General features: G+C 42.1%; 1 protein-coding gene across 1 annotated transcript in view; it reads right to left on the bottom strand.

Moving 5' to 3' along the window:
- The window catches only part of LOC134316180 (unconventional myosin-VIIb), a 47413-nt gene extending 32463 nt beyond the window's left edge, over nucleotides 1–14950 (bottom strand). Inside the window, exons 1-16 of the mRNA XM_062996498.1 lie at nucleotides 14933–14950; nucleotides 13696–13797; nucleotides 13460–13612; nucleotides 11433–11617; nucleotides 10839–10960; nucleotides 9483–9625; nucleotides 8443–8556; nucleotides 8203–8356; nucleotides 7960–8036; nucleotides 7753–7872; nucleotides 6738–6880; nucleotides 6344–6554; nucleotides 4965–5100; nucleotides 3571–3737; nucleotides 3350–3490; nucleotides 1114–1272 (exon numbers count right to left, since the gene is read on the bottom strand). Of these exons, the coding sequence (XP_062852568.1) occupies nucleotides 1114–1272; nucleotides 3350–3490; nucleotides 3571–3737; nucleotides 4965–5100; nucleotides 6344–6554; nucleotides 6738–6880; nucleotides 7753–7872; nucleotides 7960–8036; nucleotides 8203–8356; nucleotides 8443–8556; nucleotides 9483–9625; nucleotides 10839–10960; nucleotides 11433–11617; nucleotides 13460–13612; nucleotides 13696–13797; nucleotides 14933–14950 (2145 nt within the window). The remainder of the gene's footprint in view (nucleotides 1–1113; nucleotides 1273–3349; nucleotides 3491–3570; nucleotides 3738–4964; nucleotides 5101–6343; nucleotides 6555–6737; nucleotides 6881–7752; nucleotides 7873–7959; nucleotides 8037–8202; nucleotides 8357–8442; nucleotides 8557–9482; nucleotides 9626–10838; nucleotides 10961–11432; nucleotides 11618–13459; nucleotides 13613–13695; nucleotides 13798–14932) is intronic.
- Nucleotides 14951–19365: the final 4415 nt, after the last annotated feature.

Raw genomic sequence — 19365 nt, 5'->3', positions numbered from 1 at the left:
GTAGGGAACATAAATCAACTGTCTAATTCACTATCTAGTGCACTATGTAGGGAACATAAATCCGTTATCTGATACACAATCTAGTGCACTATGTAGGGAACTTAAATCCGTTATCTGATACACAATCTAGTGCACTATGTAGGGAACATAAATCCATGATCTGATACACAATCTAGTGCACTATGTAGGGAACTTTAATGTGTTTGTAACACGAACAGTTAGCTTAATAGCCCAGTTAGCAGCTCCTAGAAGTTCTGTTATCACCCATAATCCTTTGGTGTGTGTGAGAGGTTTTTTATTTCTTTTTTTCCCTTCGGAGGTTCTTGCCTTCTTCTTCTTGTTGTTCTTACCTCCCTGAAATGAGTTTTTGCAACTTGGGATGTCTGCTTTGTAGTGTTAAACTTTATATTCGTTGTGGAACTACTTTTTGGCGGAAGGTATTGTCAATATTAAAGCATATTTAATATGAAATTCAGGGCTTCTTTGATTTATTTTCATTCTTTATTTTGTAAAAACTGTTGTATAAAAGCAATAGAACACTTGAGGTCGTGTGTTATCGCGAATAACATCACGGCTGTGATGATCTACGACACTCGCCTTCGGCTTCGCGATAACACACTCCCTCTCGTGTTCTATTGCTTAATTGATGCGTGATATGGATCTCCATATGAACTCGCCACATGCAGGTAAAAAGAAGTGGTCGGTATTGCACACCTTTTTATTCTGGATGTGAGTGGAGGTCTGCAGCAGTAGAACTAAATTTGGAAGAAAAATTGGGGGGGGGGAGCAAAAAAGGTGCAGCATGTGATGTTGTAGCTGCACAACTCCAAGGTCCTAAAGCCCTCAGAGTTTAACCTACATCAGGTATCGTCTGTATGGAGCATGCCATGTTCCTTCAAATCATTGTGGCTTTCCACTAGGTACTCTGGTTTTCAACCACCTCTTTTAGAAGATGCCAGTAGTTGGACTGACGTCTTTATAAATTGTTTGCGTGTTCAGTGCCAAGTAACCACCTGACCTATCATAAATGGAACCAACGTGTGTAAAACATGACGTTAAAATCCTAATAAATAAATAAATAAATAATAAATGAATGAATAATTACTGTCGTACAGTTTTGGGGTCGCAGACGGCAGAGCTGAGCAGGACCCGGTATCGATCCAGAAACTCCTGGAAGGTGTGGCGGATGGGGTAACCGGCCTTCCTGATCCGAATCGTCTCGATCATGCCGGAGTAACGCAGCTGGCGGTGGCACAGCTCCCGGTCGAAAAGCTGCACGATACAGAGACGTTATATTAAATACACCGAGCGTACGGGGGGTCACATGACTCCTGATTTTATCATAATCAAATATTTACCAATACGAGGGACATTCAAAAAGTTTCCTCACTTTTAGATTGTGGTTATAAGCAGTGAGGGTGAGAGGAGGAGGAATCGTGTCTGAGAGACACTTATAGTCCGGATTTAGCTCCGTCTGATTTCCACCTTTTCGGTTCTGTTCTGTTTTATTGTGTTCTGTTCTGTGTGGTTCTGTTCTGTTCTGTTCCGTTTTATTGTGTTCTGTTTGGTTCTGTTCTGTTTTATTGTGTTCTGTTTTATTGTGTTCTGTTTGGTTCTGTCCTGTTTTATTGTGTTCTGTTCTGTGTGGTTCTGTTCTGTTCTGTTCCGTTTTATTGTGTTCTGTTTGGTTCTGTTCTGTTTTATTGTGTTCTGTTTTATTGTGTTCTGTTTGGTTCTGTTCTGTTTTATTGTGTTCTGTTCTGTGTGGTTCTGTTCTGTTCTGTTCCGTTTTATTGTGTTCTGTTTGGTTCTGTTCTGTTTTATTGTGTTCTGTTTTATTGTGTTCTGTTTGGTTCTGTCCTGTTTTATTGTGTTCTGTTTGGTTCTGTTCTGTTTGGTTCTGTTCTGTTTTATTGTGTTCTGTTTGGTTCTGTTCTGTTTTATTGTGTTCTGTTTGGTTCTGTTCGGTTCTGTTCTGTTTTATTGTGTTCTGTTTGGTTCTGTTCTGTTCTGTGTGGTTCTGTTCTGTTTAGTTCTGTTCGGTTCTGTTCTGTTTTATTGTGTTCTGTTTGGCTCTGTTCTGTTTTATTGTGTTTTGTTTTATTGTGTTCTGTTCTGTGTGGTTCTGTTTAGTTCTGTTCTGTTTTATTGTGTTCTGTTTGGTTCTGTTTAGTTCTGTTCTGTTTTATTGTGTTCTGTTTAGTTCTGTTCTGTTTTATTGTGTTTTGTTTTATTGTGTTCTGTTCTGTGTGGTTCTGTTTAGTTCTGTTCGGTTCTGTTCTGTTTTATTGTGTTCTGTTTGGTTCTGTTCTGTTTTATTGTGTTCTGTTTGGTTCTGTTTGGTTCTGTTCTGTTTTATTGTGTTCTGTTTGGTTCTGTTTTGTTTTATTGTGTTTTGTTTTATTGTGTTCTGTTCTGTGTGGTTCTGTTCGGTTCTGTTCTGTTTTATTGTGTTCTGTTTGGTTCTGTTCTGTTTTATTGTGTTCTGTTTGGTTCTGTTCTGTTCTGTTCGGTTTGGTTCTGTTCTGTTTTATTGTGTTCTGTTTGGTTCTGTTCTGTTTTATTGTGTTCTGTTTGGTTCTGTTCTGTTCTGTTTGGTTCTGTTCTGTTTTATTGTGTTCTGTTTGGTTCTGTTCGGTTTTGTTTTGTTTTATTGTGCTCTGTTTGGTTTGGTTCTGTTCTGTTTAGTTCTGTTTGGTTCTGTTCTGTTTAGTTCTGTTTGGTTCTGTTCTGTTTAGTTCGGTTCTGTTCTGTTTGTTTCTGTTCTGTTTTATTGTGTTCTGTTCTGTTTGGTTCTGTTCTGTTCTGTTTGGTTTTGTTTGGTCCTGTTCTGTTTAGTTCTGTTCTGTTCTGTTTGGTTCTCTACTGTTTAGTTCTGTTTGGTTCTGATCTGTTTTATTGTGTTCTGTTCTGTTTGGTTCTGTTCTGTTCTGTTTGGTTCTGTTCTTTTTAGTTCTGTTCTGTTTGGTTCCATTCGGTTCTGTTCTGTTTGGTTCTGTTCTGTTTTATTGTGTTCTGTTCTGTTTGGTTCTGTTCTGTTCTGTTTGGTCCTGTTCTGTTTAGTTCTGTTCGGTTCTGTTCTGTTTGGTTCTGTTTTGTTCTGTTTGGTTCTGTTCTGTTCTATTGTGTTCTGTTCGGACAGCCATATACATTTAAACTGGCACAAATTCCCATACACAGACATACTTTAAAATATTGTGGCTGTTCTTCTAGCTGAAAAGATCACATTAAAGTTGCTCTATTTTAATACCGCTCATGGTCAGGTGTCCAAATACTTTTGACCATCAGTACTGAGCATTTTGGAACCAAACTGGAACCTCGTGGTAGATAAAAGAAGATCTAAGGTTACCATGGGCTTCTTGAAGTCGTTGGGTTTGATGCAGCGGATAAAGTAGGGTTGGCACGCGGTCAGAGTTTTCATCAGAGCGTCCAGAGACTTACGGAACTGCCAGCACAGCGTGGGCACTCGCTTCTTGGTGTCCGTCATTTGCTAAGAGAGATAAAGAGCCAGAAATGAAGATACGGATGAGAGATCTGACCGAAGCTCCTCCTGGACTCCACCTCGCTCACCCGCATGGTGCTCTTGGGCGTGATGATCATTTTGGGGTTGGTCCTGCTTTTCACGTCGCAGTCCGAGAGGTCGGCGTGGAAGATCTGCTTCAGGAGCTTGTTGCTGGACGTTTCCACCAGCAGGATGAGATCCTGACTGAGAGCGTCTCGGTTCTTCTCCAGGAAACCTACAAACACAGCAGAGTCAATCTGAACTCAGGTTCTAGGGTTCCTAACACTATATGGTCAAAAGTATGTGGACACCTGACCTAGAGCTTGATGTGGGAGTATGTAGATATACACTCTATATGGTCAAAAGTATCGGGACGCCCCTTTCTAATGTCTGAATTCATGTGTTTCAGCCACAACAGTACACTATATGGTCAAAAGTATGTGGACACCTGACCTAGAGCTTGATGTGGGAGTATGTAGATATACACTCTATATGGTCAAAAGTATCGGGACACCCTTTTCTAATGTCTGAATTCATGTGGACGTCTGACCATGAGCTTGTTGGACATCAGACTTGGCCTCCACTTTTTAGGAATATGTATATATAAACAGTATATGGACAAAAGTATTGGGACGCCCCTTTCTAATGTCTGAATTCATGTGTTTCAGCCACAACAGTACACTATATGGTCAAAAGTATGTGGACGCTTGACCATGAGCTTGATGGTCCTCATTTTCCAACAACATGCCAATTATTATAGACTTGGCCTCCACTTTTCTGTATGGACAAAAGTATTGGGACGCCCCTTTCTAATGTCTGAATTCATGTGTTTCAGCCACAACAGTACACTATATGGTCAAAAGTATGTGGACGCCTGACCATGAGCTTGATGGTCCTCATTTTCTAACAACATGCCAATTATTATAGACTTGGCCTCCACCTTTCTATATAGACAAAAGTATCGGGACGCCCCTTATTAATGTTTAAATTCATGTGTTTCAGCCACAATTATACACTATATGGTCAAAAGTATTCGGACGCCTGACCATGAGCTTGTCGAACATCCAGTTTCAAAAACGAATGCTATTAAAATAGAGCGACCCTGTGGGATCTTTTCAGTTAGACCAACAGCCGCTCTTCTAACAGTCTGTGTATGGGGATTTGTGCCCAATTAGTCAGTATGGCTGGGTGTTGATTGATCAGTTGGTGTTCCGGTTTATCCCAGAGCTGATGAGTGGGGCTGAGGTCAGGACTCTGTGCAGGACGCTGGAGCTTCTTTGTGAACAGTAAAGGACCTTCCCTAAACTGTTGTTGCAAAGTTGGAAGCGTATCTTATCCTTGATATAATTGTTTGAGGGTCTCAGGTCATGAACTCATGTGTAACTTCTATAACAGATGTACTAATTCCAAACAGTGTGAAGATATAAATCATTATTAATGATTCATTTTAATTTCTGTTTACCTGTTGAATCGTAGAAGACCGGACCGGCAAAATGCTCAATTCCAAACTTGGTGTCGTAACTGTTTTTGGGAGGGATGTAGATTTTGGTTTTGCCGTGCTCCTTATCCATCTTGTTCAACAGAGTGATGTCTGTGCCCTGATACACAAAAAGTACAAATTAAATATATTACATTTATTTATTTAAGTGGCGCTTGGGTGGCGGAGTGGGTCTATCATGCTTGCCCACCACCGCTGCGATCCGGGTTCGAACCTCTCTCGCCGGGTGTCCACACAGACATCATGGGGTATGACGGGCGTGGCCAAAGCCTTGTTGGGTATTCTTGCCTTACTCGTGGGGCTTGACCGTGTGGATCGTATTCTTTACATTTACATTTGTTTACATTTAGCAGATTAGATTTGAGCAATTGAAGGTTAAGGGCCTTGCTCAAGGGTCCAACAGAGGCAACCTCGCAGCAGTGGGGCATTAACCAGGGACCTTCTGATTATGTTAATTGCTGAGCTACCACCACCACCGCATTCTCCTGATCATAAGCCTCACCTTTCTTGCATTCCTTCCAGGGTTTCTAGACTGTCTAGACTGGTTGTCGTCATGTTGTCATGGGTGTGGCTAGAAAAATTTAACCCGGTTGTCAACTGAATTTGTTAATCGGTTCATTTATTAGCTAAAGGGGCAATTAGGGCAGTGATAGCTCGGTGGTTAAGGTACTGGACTAGTAAACAGAAGGTTGCCGGTTCAAGCCCTGCTACCACCAAGTTGCCACTGTTGGGTCCCTGAGCAAGGCCCTTAACCCTCAATTGCTCATCGTGTTCCGCTCACTGTGTAAGTCGCTTTGGATAAAAGCGTCTGCTAAATGCTGAAAATGTAAATTACTTTTTCCACACAGAACCAGGTAGAGCTGAACAGCATTTGTCCTTCAATAAATGTCGTTCTCTCCTTCCCTTCCCCTTTTTCCTTCTATTCTATTCTTTCCTTTCATTTCCTTTCCTTGCTTCCACCCTTCCTTCCTTCCTTACTTTCCTTCTTTCCGTTTCCTTCCTTTCTTACTTGTTTATCCTTTCCTTCCCCTTTTTCCTTCTATTCTATTCTTTCCTTTCATTTCCTTCTTTTCTTCCTTTTTTATAATTTCCTTCCTTTCCCTCCTCCTTCCTTTCCTTGCTACTCTAATTCATTTCCTTCTTTCCTTCTTTCCTTCTCTCCTTCCTTCCTTCCTTTTTTCTGCAATTTCCTTTGGGATCAATAAAGTGTTATCTTATCTCTTATCTTCTTTTCCACTTTATATCTTTATTTTCATGACTTTGAGATACGTTAGAAATGTCACAACTAAGAATAGATTTTTTTTTCCCAGCACGGTATAAACCAGTGCGTTTGTTTTTTTTACCTTGGGGAAGTGACTCTCCTCGTCGATGAGCGAGAAGATGTTGAGAGATTTGGTGGCCAGCACGTCGAGGGTCCGCTGGTTGTCTCTGTAGTCGATGAGGGTCCAGACGATGTTCTCGCGAGCGTACTCCTCCTGCTCCAGCTTAAACACGTGCTTCACGAAGAACTGCTGAAGCTGCTCGTTAGCAAAGTTGATGCAGAGCTGCTCAAAGCTAATCAATTAAAAAATACATAAACTGATTTAGAAAGCAAAGGAGCGTAAAATATCTCTGCGTTTACGTGATGACGTAGCAGGACGATCTGAACGAAGGGTTTAGCTGGGATCACCTGATTAGCGTGTAGGAAACATAAGGGCGCTGCGTACGGACGCAACTAAATAATGCAGCGTTTCTAACCTGTTCTGTTTGAAGTTCTCAAATCCGAAGATGTCCAGCAGGCCGATCGAGTGCCAGGTTTGGTCAGACTGATCCGCCGGGGGTTTGTAAATGGCGGCGTTGATTTTCTCCACGATCCACACGAAGAGTTTTCCATAAATGCCCTGAAGAACGATAAACATTAAAGAGTTCCAATGAGAACTTATGTAATATACACCAATCAGTCATAACATTAAAACCACCTCCTTGTTTCTACACTCACTGTCCATTTTATCAGCTCCACTTACCGTATAGAAGCACTTTGTAGTTCTACAATTACTGACTGTAGTCCATCTGTTTTACTGCATGCTCAGTTACCCCCCTTTCACCCTGTTCTTCAATGGTCAGGACCCCCACAGAGCAGGTATTATTTAGGTGGTGGATGATTCTCAGCACTGCAGTGACACTGACATGGTGGTGGTGTGTTAGTGTGTGTTGTGCTGGTGTGAGTGGATCAGACACAGCAGCGCTGCTGGAGTTTTTAAATACCGTGTCCACTCACTGTCCACTCTATTAGACACTCCTACCTAGTCGGTCCACCTTGTAGATGTAAAGTCAGAGACGATCGCTCATCTATTGCTGCTGTTTGAGTCGGTCATCTTCTAGACCTGTTGGCTGTATATTTTTGGTTGGTGGACTATTCTCAGTCCAGCAGTGACAGTGAGGTGTTTAAAAACTCCAGCAGCGCTGCTGTGTCTGATCCACTCAGAACCAGCACAACACACACTAACAGCACCACCATGTCAGTGTCACTGCAGTGCTGAGAATCATCCACCATCTAAATAATACCTGCTCTGTGGGGGTCCTGTGGGGGTCCTGACCATTGAAGAACAGATGAACTACAGTCAGTAATTGTAGAACTACAAAGTGCTTCTATATGGTAAGTGGAGCTGATAAAATGGACAGTGAGTGTAGAAACAAGGAGGTGGTTTTAATGTTATGGCTGATCGGTGTATATAAATATATAACATATATAAGATAAAAGGGGCGTGGTTACCTTGACGAAGGCGTCTCTGCCGTCTGAGGCTTGTACCAAGCTCAGAGGTTTGGAAACGATCTCCCTGTTGGTCATGAACGACCTCTGGGTCAAATTCACGTCCAGGGTCTTTTTATCCACCTGCGGACGAATCAGATCGGATTCGTTGAGCGTTTCGCGCCCGAGTGTAATATTACGACTGAGGGGAGTGGTTTCTTTCAGCATTACCTCCAGTAACTGTGCGGTCATGTTGAAGTGAGCGGAGTCGACGATCTCACAGCCCTCCAGGTTGTTGGAAATGGTGGCTTGAGGAGAGAAAATAGAGGAGTTATGGATTCATTCATTCATTTGTTGTCTGTTTTACCACCTGGTCAGGGTCACAGCAGGTCCAGTTTGACTGGGAAACACTGGGAAGCCAGGAACAGGCGCTGGACAAGATGGCAAAAATTTTCAATCCAAAACACGCCTCACCTTCGAAGTCCACGTTGCCGAGATGAAGGATGGCGGCGAGCAGTTTGTGAATCTCCCAGGACTCGTTCTCTGTGAACATCAGGATCTTCATGGCCGAGCAGAAGTGAGCGTACTCCCTAATATCATCCCGACCCTCACAGTAGGTGCACTGACCCTGGATTAACACCGCAGTGAGGAGATATGAGCTCTACCAGAATTATACACAAGCAGCGTTATAAATGTGACGTCCGGGTTAAGTACCGTGGTCAGGTAGTTGTACTGGACAGCACTGCCCAGAGAGAGGATCTTCTTCTTTTCAGCCTGCATTCCCATCAGCATGTAGTAAAAGATGTGATAGTTTCTCTCCTCCAGGGCCTGGAACCATTATAAACATCATACAGATCAAACTTTAATTTAACACTGAGACCAGACAGACAGCGGACAAAATAATGGAAACACAACATTAACTATATATTTGTTATATGTATATACACCGATCAGCCATAACATTAACACCACCTCCTTGTTTCTACATTCACTGTCCATTTTATCAGCTCCACTTACCATATAGAAGCACTTTGTAGTTCTACAATTACTGACTGTAGTTCATCTGTTCTTCAATGGTCAGGACCCCCACAGGACCCCCACAGAGCAGGTATTATTTAGGTGGTGGATGATTATCAGCACTGCAGTGACACTGACATGGTGGTGGTGTGTTAGTGTGTGTTGTGCTGGTATGAGTGGATCAGACACAGCAGCGCTGCTGGAGTTTTTAAATACCGTGTCCACTCACTGTCCCTGCTGGACTGAGAATAGTCCACCAACCAAAAATATCCAGCCAACAGCGCCCAGTGGGCAGCGTCCTGTGACCACTGATGAAGGTCTAGAAGATGACCGACTCAAACAGCAGCAATAGATGAGCGATCGTCTCTGACTTTACATCTACAAGGTGGACCGACTAGGTAGGAGTGTCTAATAGAGTGGACAGTGAGTGGACACGGTGTTTAAAAACTCCAGCAGCGCTGCTGTGTCTGATCCACTCATACCAGCACAACACACACTAACACACCACCACCATGTCAGTGTCACTGCAGTGCTGAGAATGATCCACCACATAAATAATACCTGCTCTGTGGGGGTCCTGACCATTGAAAAACAGAGAAACAGATGGACTACAGTCAGTAATTGTAGAACTACAAAATGCTTCTATATGGTAAGAGGAGCTGATAAAATGGACAGTGAGTGTAGAAACAGGGAGGTGGTTTTAATAGAAACCAATGACACAGTTTGTTGTGATTTACCTGTCGACAGACTCGGGATTTCTCCAGGAGGTACTGTTCGATTCTCGCTCCCTCGATGGCTCCCCCCTTGCTGAAGTGGATGTCGATGTATTTTCCAAAGCGACTGGAGTTGTCGTTGCGGATGGTCTTTGCATTACCGAAAGCTAGAAAACAAAAACATACAGAATGTCAGTATTAGCATGACAGGTAATAAACACCACACTGTAAATATAACATCATATCAGGGGACAACATTGTAAATAGGGACAATTTATTATTTCCAAGATCCGTACAAAGGTTTTTACGCAACTAATAAACCTTCAGACTTATTTAAATTGATCTTATTAATTGTCATTAATATGTTTTCCTCCAGCTGCTCCCGTGTTTAGGCGTCGCCACATCAGATCTGGTCCTCACACCAGACTTGGTACAGTTTTTACACAGCATGTCCTTCTGTTTCTATCCGGGTTTGGGACCTGCACTGAGAGCACACTGATAAGTGCACCTATCAATGACTAGACTGTTTCGGCCACAACAGACATTAGCCAGCCGTGTCCATGCAGACGTCCGACTGGCCGATAGCACCACTGAGATCTCAGAAGTCGTGGGATACCGTACTTTACCGCTGGACATGCTTCGTAATTGCCATAATCTTTCTTATTACTAGTAAATATTATAGGTAAAAAATATTTTTAATGCTTATTAAATAATATATATTTATATATTAAATAAGAAATTATTGTTTAGGATGTTTACACCCAGTTTCACTTAAATCCTGTAATAAAATAACCGTTTGTAAGTCCTGGGTCTGAACTTTGAGTCCTCTTTTGGTACTTATTTATAAGCTGTTTTAATTGTAATTCATTTGTATAATACTAATATACAGTTATGTGACTTAATATAATTAAAATAATGTGTTACTACAGGTTTTTCAAACGTTTTCTTTAAGCGACCCAGGCAACACAAACAATCCATATTATTCTCTCTATACAAGATGTAATTTAAAGCCTCCACAAGGGGGCGTTCGCGTATAAGTTTATTTAATTAATACTACCCATTTTTTCGGCTTGCAACCCACCTACAATTTTATAAGCATTAAACATATGTATTATTTGTATTTAAAAAAAGACAGAGGATAATGGAGACCATTGCGTGACTCTCCGTGCGCGATACGGATCTCCGTATGAACCCGCCTGGTGCAGGTGAAAAGAGGCGATCAAGCGCCTGGCTTGTCAGATTGGGCGTGTGTTAGTTATGACCCTCCTCGTGGATTGCACTGATTCTCCTCTTCATGATGCGCCGTACATTTATAGTCTGGTGTGAACATTTTGGGGACTTTTACCCCATTAACTGAGTGTAAAGTGTAAACAGCGGTACCTTCCAGTATGGGGTTCGCTTCTAGGATCTGTTGCTCGATCCACGAACGCTGTCCACTCACGGCGGCCAGGAACTGCAGCATGAGTTTGGTGCTCTCTGTCTTTCCTGCACCAGATTCCCCACTGATTCACACACACACACACACACACACACACACACACACACACACACACACACACAAACACCAGTGTTATTTGTACAGCTGAACGATCAAGATAATAAGAAAACCTAAGCTACATAAGACACAAATCGTAATCATAATTTAAACAAATCTACCAGTGGGTGAGGGGTATTGGGTTCCAGCCATTGTAAAACATTCCTGCCATATAAAGAACTGATGGAAACACTGCATATCCTAACATTACGCAAAGCTGGTGCATCTTTGAGTATCTCTGCTCCCCCCCAACTCCTATTTCTCCAGGCTTGGGACCTGCACTTAGGGTGAACTGAGATGTGCCCACCTCTTAGTCGTTAGGTTCATGTAATGCCATGCACCCCTTGTGCAACTAAAATAAATAATTATAACTTCCACCACAATCACCCCCTCTCGTGAGATGAAACCCAGAGATCCGAGTGAGAGCACAGGGAACCGACCTGATGATGCAGCACTGGTTCCTGCGACTGCGGCGCATGTTAAAGAAGCAGCTGTCTGCGATGGCGAACACGTGTGGCGGCAGCTCGCCCAGCCGCCGGTTGGTGTACTGCTGAACCTGCTCTGGAGTGTAGATGGGCAGCAACTGGTACGGGTTCACAGCCACCAGGATGGAGCCGGTGTACGTCTGGAAGTGAAGAGGAAAACAAATAAAACAGCAAGAAAAGAGGATTCAGTATAAACATTTCTGTAAAATAAAAAATAAAGCTGAGAATATTGTTTAAATATCTTTATAATAAATACATTTAATTTCAGTATTAAATAAATGTAGTTTTACACACTGCTTGTTTCTATTTATTAAATTTGATTTGTTATAGTCACTGGTATCTTATTAACAATAATAATTAAATAATACAATATTCATTATTATTATTTTTATTATTATTATTATTATTAACATTATCATTAGTACTATTATTATTGTTAAAATGATTATAATTGTTGTTAATATTAATTTAATTGTTATTATAACTGTAATAATAGTTATTATATAAAATTATTGTTGTTATTATTATCATGAATATTATTATTATTAATATTATCACTATTATTATTACTATTATTATTATTATAGTTATTATTAGTAGTAGTAGTATTATTATCATTATTATTATTACTATTATTATTATTATAGTTGTTGATATTATTATTTTTATTATTATAGTTGTTGATTTATTATTATTATTATTATTATTATTATTATTATTATAGTAATAACTATAGGGGGATCTGGGGATCCAGGGTTTGAATCTCAGTGGTTCTATTGGCCGGTCGGGCGTCTGCATGGACACGACTGGCCTCATCATTGAAAGGTGCACTTGTCTGTGCGCTCTTAGTGCAGGTCCCAAACCCGGACGGAGGAATTTGTGACACACTGTATGGAAGAATCATGTGGGTAATTAAACAGGATTATAACGCTTAATAATCTTAACGTAGATGAAGTTTATATGAAGTGTGATTAGATGTAGGTAGGACCATCGTGGATCGTGACCTCGTGAGGAGAAGCAATAATAATAAAGGTACGTATTATGGTAAACATCCACTGTCATCCACCGCTCGGCCTGATCCTGACCAGATAAAGTGGACATTAGATGAGATGAGAAGGTTTAGGACTGTTTAGTGTGATTCTACCATATACAGACGTCTGGTTGTTTCTATGGAGATAAACACCCCGCTATCAACCAAACAGGGCAAAGTCTGAGCCCGTCAGCGACTGACTGGACTCTGGTGTTTACTCTGGTGGTTTTACAGTCCCGGCATCCATTCCAGACAAGCAGAAGCACTAGCCTGATTAGGCTGGTTTAAGATGGTCAACATCAGTCACTTCTTTTGACTAAATGGGCACAAATTCCCACACACAGACCTATATATATCTTGTGAGAAGCCTTCTGAGAAAGGCGGCTGTTATTCTAGCTAAAAGGATCATACTCAGGTCGCTCTGTTTTAATAGCATTCGTTTTTGAACTGGGATGTCTGACAAGCTTATGGTCAAGTGTCCAAATACTTTTGGCCATATAGTGTATATACAGAAGATTGATGTTCGTAAAGAAGGACACAAGAACAGTTGAGCTCTCTGAGGGCCCTGAGCTCTCTAACCCCCACCTGATGGCCAAACTAGGCAGCGCAGAGGCACAGAAGGCACAAATCAACATGCTTCTGCGCCTCCGTGTCCCCGACTGCCAGCCAAACTGGGCAGCGCAGAGGCACAGAAGGCACAAATCAACATGCTTCTGCACCTCCCTGTCCCCGACTGCCAGCCAAACTGGGCAGCGCAGAGGCACAGAAGGCACAAATCAACATGCTTCTGCACCTCCGTGTCCCCGACTGCCAGCCAATCTAGGCTCCTAACGTGGTTCAGCTCTTCTCCTGATGACAAGCTGAATACCTAACATCTGCCCTTAGATATCGATTATATGTAAGTATTAATATTCATTCTTTTTCAGTAGCTGGATGCTGAATTCAGACTCACGTAGATGATCCCGTCTCTGTGGCGAATCAGAAGGTTCCTCAGCAGGCCGGCCTCGTTGAGATCCCCGAGCCGGATCATGTCGTCCACGCCGTTGACGGAGGTGGGGTGCATGGGCTTCAGAGAGCTCTCCTGCTTCTTCGTCACCTTGTGTTCCTGAGAGTTCCACAGGGTTCAGAGTCACGGCACAGACAAAAGGAACGCGGTCGGATCGGGAGAATTCTGAGGAGAGACGTTACCTTTCCTTCATCGTCGATGAGCTGAACTTGACCCGTTTCTGAGATCTTGACCTCGGCACCGATGGGCACACCGATGCTGGACTCCACCCACACGTACTCGCCCTGAGACGAAAGAGCAAAAATAAATACATTAATCATTTATATGATCGTATCTCTCAGTCAATCTACAGACTCTGAGATCTGGGTTCGAATCTAAGTGGTGCTATCAGCCAGCCATGCATCTGCACAGACCTGACTCGCTATGTGTGGCTGGGCAAAGCCGCGACCCTGACCAGGATAAAGTGGTAGATGAAAATAAAATTAAACCATCCAAAGTACCAAAAATATAAAGTAAAACATATATATACAATATATGGCCAGAAGTATTTGGACACCTGACCATGAGCTTGATGGACATCCCATTCAAAAACACTCACTAACTCACTTTCTTAACCGCTTATCCAATTAGGGTCGCGGGGGGGTGCTGGAGCCTATCCCAGCTTTTCAATGGGCGCAAGGCACACGGTGACACCCTGGACAGGGCGCCTGTCCATCGCAGGGCACACACACACACACACACATTCACTGTGGGACTGTGGGAGGAAACCGGAGCTCATGCAAACTTAACACACAGGGAGAACATGCAAACTTAACACAGAAAGAGTTTCTTGGTTTTTAAACCAAGCTTTCCTTCACGTCTTCATATAGCTTGCTTTAGTCATTTCCAATTCCCGAATGTGACTCCGCTGCTGATCGTACAACCCTTAATCTGATCGAGTAGAGCCGGGCCGGATCACCACACGCCACCTCGGACAGTCGTATCACGTACGAAGTCACGCTAAGCTCTGTGAGATCCCGCCACCACCACCTGACTAACGCAGCTGCCCGGATCAGTGTTGATGGATGTCATCTGTTCTTCCTTCCCTCAGATACAACCAGTTGTGTTCGTGTGGACACCCGGCCAGGTCAAACGACATTCTTTTTCCGCGTATACCAGCCACTGTACGGCGCCCCTGGAGCTGACAGGGTTAAGGGCCTTGCTCTAGGGCCCAACAGTGGCTTTCGAACTGACAGTCTTCCAGTTAATAGCTCAAAGCTCTACCCACTAGGCTACAGTAACAGTAAAATCAGTTGTTTTACATTAGTATGTCAGTAATATTCTGATAAAGTGCATCATGATATAATTACTTGTGAAATTAATATAATACCATCACATCAACATCACCCAACATCAATATTTATTCCAGCAATCACTTACCTGTCTTAGGACCACCATGACTGGGTTGTTTCCTCTCCTGAACTAAAAACAAACAAGATTTTGTCATTTTAGTTCTTAGAAATAGAAATTAAAGCCTTTTAAAGCAAACTGGACAAGATAACTTTATATATCATGGCATAAATTACATGATACACCAACGACTGTGACCAGGGGTGCCCATACTTTCGTGGCTTGAGATCTACTATTTCAGTCCACAGGTCATCACCATCTACTGTTTAATGTCGGCCTCATAGTTTTTATTAAATGCGCTTCAGTTCCTGTAATAATATTCAGCTTTACAGGGTGAGCGAGTGAATAATCACACTGACCTTATTCTGATGATTTACTCTGAATGGTATCAGCAGGTTTATGTATCTGGACAGGATGCTGATACTGATTCTCAAGCAGCTTCCAAGTGTTCATCAGTAAGTGTGGAGCGATATTTACACTTCATTATTTTCATGTAAGAAAATGTTGATCCAAAAACACATTTTCTCATGTTTGGATATTTTTCCTCAGCCAGCAAGTCCCAAAATTGTCCAGCAGAGGCTCTCGACTTCATATGAATGTCAGATTGAGGATTAAAATTTCTCCATTAGCATCTCCCACGTATGAATGAAACAGCGTCTCTGCGGCGTTCTCACCTGAATCGAAGCATTTTTGGTTTCTTTGTGCTCGGTCACGGCCTCATCTTCACTAACGGTGCAGGTTACAGAAGGAAAAATGCAAAAATGGCGCAAACTGGCTACTGATGAATGAAAACGTTCTAGATTAGCGCTGCTTCAGGTGGGATGATGTAGCTGTGGTAACAAACCACAAATTAAATGTCAATCACGTTGACCTGTTTGAATGAGGCACGATCTACCAGCGTGGACTGTGCCGTCGACTGGTCGATCGAGATTAAAATATCAGGCATACACCTTTTCATTTCAATCTATTCATATCCAACTCCCAGACCTCCACTCCTGACCTGAGGGTCGTGACTAACACACGCTTCTTTTCACCTGCACCAGGTGGGTTCATACGGAGATCCGTATCGCGCACGGAGAGTCACACACCGATCTCTATTATCCCCCGTCTCTGTGCAGCACCATCGATCGGCCAGCAGAGGGCGTAACTGCAGCAGTTATGAAGAATCCCACCACCCGAGCGCCCAATTACGTCACGCTTTAACAAACACATTTTACTCAAATGTAATTCCTAGTGCTGTTGAGTGTCAAGAATTGAAGTACAGTCGGTCCGGGTGACCAAATAGCAACAAACAAGAACCGATACTGACAGTACAAGTCAAAATCCGTCCATTTTAATGTTAAATCTACACTTAAGTCACTTAACTTATGTGACATAAGGCTTATTGAGCTTTATCTAGATTTAAAACTCCAAAAAACGAGTGGTTTACCTTTGTGTATCTCAGCAGCTCCTCCAAGAGAAAAGAGGTTTTGGATCAGGTTTATATCGTATGAGGATCAGGTGGACGGTTTAGGCGTTTCCCTGAAGCTGACCGGTGTTTATGGCACCTTGACTTTGCTCTCTGTGCTTTAACCCTCCAGTGCAATCAAAACCACGACCATGGATGACACGGAAGTATTTCTATTAACTATTTCTATTACTGTAAACCTAAACGGATCAACACGTCCGCTAAACCGGCCTCATGAGCGGACCTGATAAGATCAGAGATGGTTCTAGTTGTATACAGTATTAAACATCGTGTTATTTTTGTCTGTAGTGTTTATAATCTGTAGCGTTTTATATGAAACTGTATTTTTATATGGTTACGGCTGATGTAACCAGGAAAAAACCTTTGGACCTGAGTGCAGTACTGATTCATTCATAGAGGGGTAATTAAGCCGTAAACCACCCAGCAGAGCAACTAAATTGGCGGAGGTGCAGCAGGAGGCCACATCTACGGCGTTTCCCTGAAAATGAAAGCGATTCAGACTCCAAAAGTCTTAATAGCAAAAAAATCTGTAATTCACTGTCTGTTTTACCACCGCTTTATCCTGATCAGGGTCGCAGTGGGTGCAATTCACTGGGTGAAAATCAGGAAACACCCCCGACAGGTCGCCAGTCCATTTCTAGTAGCGCCAGTCGGCCTGAGGAAACCGGAGCGCCCTGAGGAAACCCACACAGACACAGGGAGAACATGCAAATTCCACACAGTAAGGACCCTCACGCCAAGTCAGGGAGTCAAACCCAGGACCTTCTTGGTGTGTGGTGACGGCGCTACCCACTGCGTCAACACGCCACCCAGAAATAACTATATAAAAACAGTGTACAAAGTCATCAAAAACCCACGACTTTTTAATTCATTTTAAATATATCTATATGAATAGAATTCAACATTGATTAATCCCCCGGCTTTCCTCCCAATCTAGTCATATCCAATTCCCAGATCGTATTATCATGTGCAGTACCGACCACTTCTTTTCACCTGCACCAGGCGGGTTCATATGAGGATCCGTATTGCGTACAGAGAGTCACCACAGTCTCCATCATTCAAATATCAGTAGTGTCGTGTACTCAGTTAAGGCCAAAGTCATTAACTGACCATTGGGAGGACCAAATTTACCAGGGAGGGCAGGTGGGGCTGTTCCTGCCCTCCTAAAACATACCTTTCATATCAAGTGGGAACCCAACGTGACCCTGACCAGGATAAAGCAGTTACTTAAAATGAAACAAAAAATTTTAAACCTAAATCACTTTATATAAACTTTAGCGTAATAAACTGCTGTCACCTCTTATCCAGATATTTCTACCTTACAACAATAAAACTAAATATACGAAAGGCCAAATTTCATGAACACGTGGCATTGACGCAAAACGCCACAACGCTGAACCTACTGCAGGGGTAACAGCGCCCTCTTGTGGACAGATCATGCAACTCTGAAGTGCTCTACAGTACAGTATATTAAAATCTACCCAACAGCAACTCGACCAACATGTAAATATAATTATAAAAACGAATAAAAAAGAAAGACAATAAAATGAAGGAAGAGTGAGATAAATGTACATTTGTTAGTATTTAAATCAATGATAAAACACCCAACACAGATAATGCACTTAAACCTGAATTAAATGGTAAGACAATAAAACCTTTGAGCATTTAATTACATTTTCTTGTTGTTTAATTTTTTTGTGGGGGGAATATTTACTTACAGACTCCATACTAGAACTGACAGTGCTTCTTCTTCTTCTTCCTCAGCCTTTGCCCGCTCGGTTGCGGGGTCGTCTCTCATGATCCGCATTGATTTGGCACAGTTTTTTTTTATGCCCTTCCTGACACGACCCTCCCTATTTTATCCGGGCTTGGGACCGGCGCTACAGTGCACTGGTTTGTGCATTTTAGTGGCTAGGTGCATATAACACAATTCAGTGTCTCCAATTAGCCTAGCTGCATGTTTTTGGACTGTTGGAGAAAACCGGAGCACCCGGAGGAAACCCACACGGACACGGGGAGAACATGCAAACTCCACACAGAAAGGACCCGGACAGCCCCGCCTGGGGATCGAACCCAGGACCTTCTCGCTGTGAGGCGACAGTGCTACCCACTTAGCCACCGAGAACTGACGGTACTTGTTACGGCATATTTGTCACATGATTTGGATCATTTAAGAAACTGAAAAAAAATAAACCCCATGCTATTCCAGAGAGGGACTTAAACAAACATCGCTTGAACCCCTTCCTCAACCCTAACTTGGTAACTGATTGCATAACCTTTATTAGCAATGATGAAAATATAATTGCAGTCTTTCACACAACTGTAAAGCAAGGACTTAATCACAAAATATATCAGGGGGAACATCCCCCAAAATACCCCCCCAATATACTGATGTACAAATGGTAAATAAACAGATTTCACTCACTAGCTTGGCATTATGTTAGGATCTGTCAGGGTTCCCATCAATTACTGATCAATTCATGGTTACAGCCTTGCTCTGAAGAAATTATAGGCCACTCTTCTTCAATAATCATGGATCATCATCATTATCATCTGGGTTCCGTGATGGCATAGTTACCTTGAAAAAGTAATCTGATTACTGATTACTCCTTTAAAAAGTAACTTAGTTACTTTATGGATTACTTGATTTTAAAAGTAACTAAGTTAGATTACAAGTTACTTTATTAGTTATATAACGCGGAATATTTCAAAGATATTCCTTTGCAATACTTTATCATTTGGCTGCCAACTTGTGTGTACTGATGAGACTCAATTGAATCCCAGAACATGCCAGTGTGAATGCATGGAAAACAAATTTTAATTTTCTTTTAAGAATATGATACAGACTGACCGACACTATTACGCTAAATCAGCATTGAAAATTGACTTTACTTTTAATAGCCTTCTACAATGCTGGAGCTTCTTAAAACGGAAGATTTTCTTTTAAATAGAAGTGTTATTTACCTGCTATTAAATTGTTTTCCAACAAAATCCG

This window comes from Trichomycterus rosablanca, chromosome 6, assembly GCF_030014385.1.
Source record: "Trichomycterus rosablanca isolate fTriRos1 chromosome 6, fTriRos1.hap1, whole genome shotgun sequence".
Lineage (NCBI taxonomy): Eukaryota > Metazoa > Chordata > Actinopteri > Siluriformes > Trichomycteridae > Trichomycterus > Trichomycterus rosablanca.
This window is presented reverse-complemented; position numbering and strand designations above follow the sequence as displayed.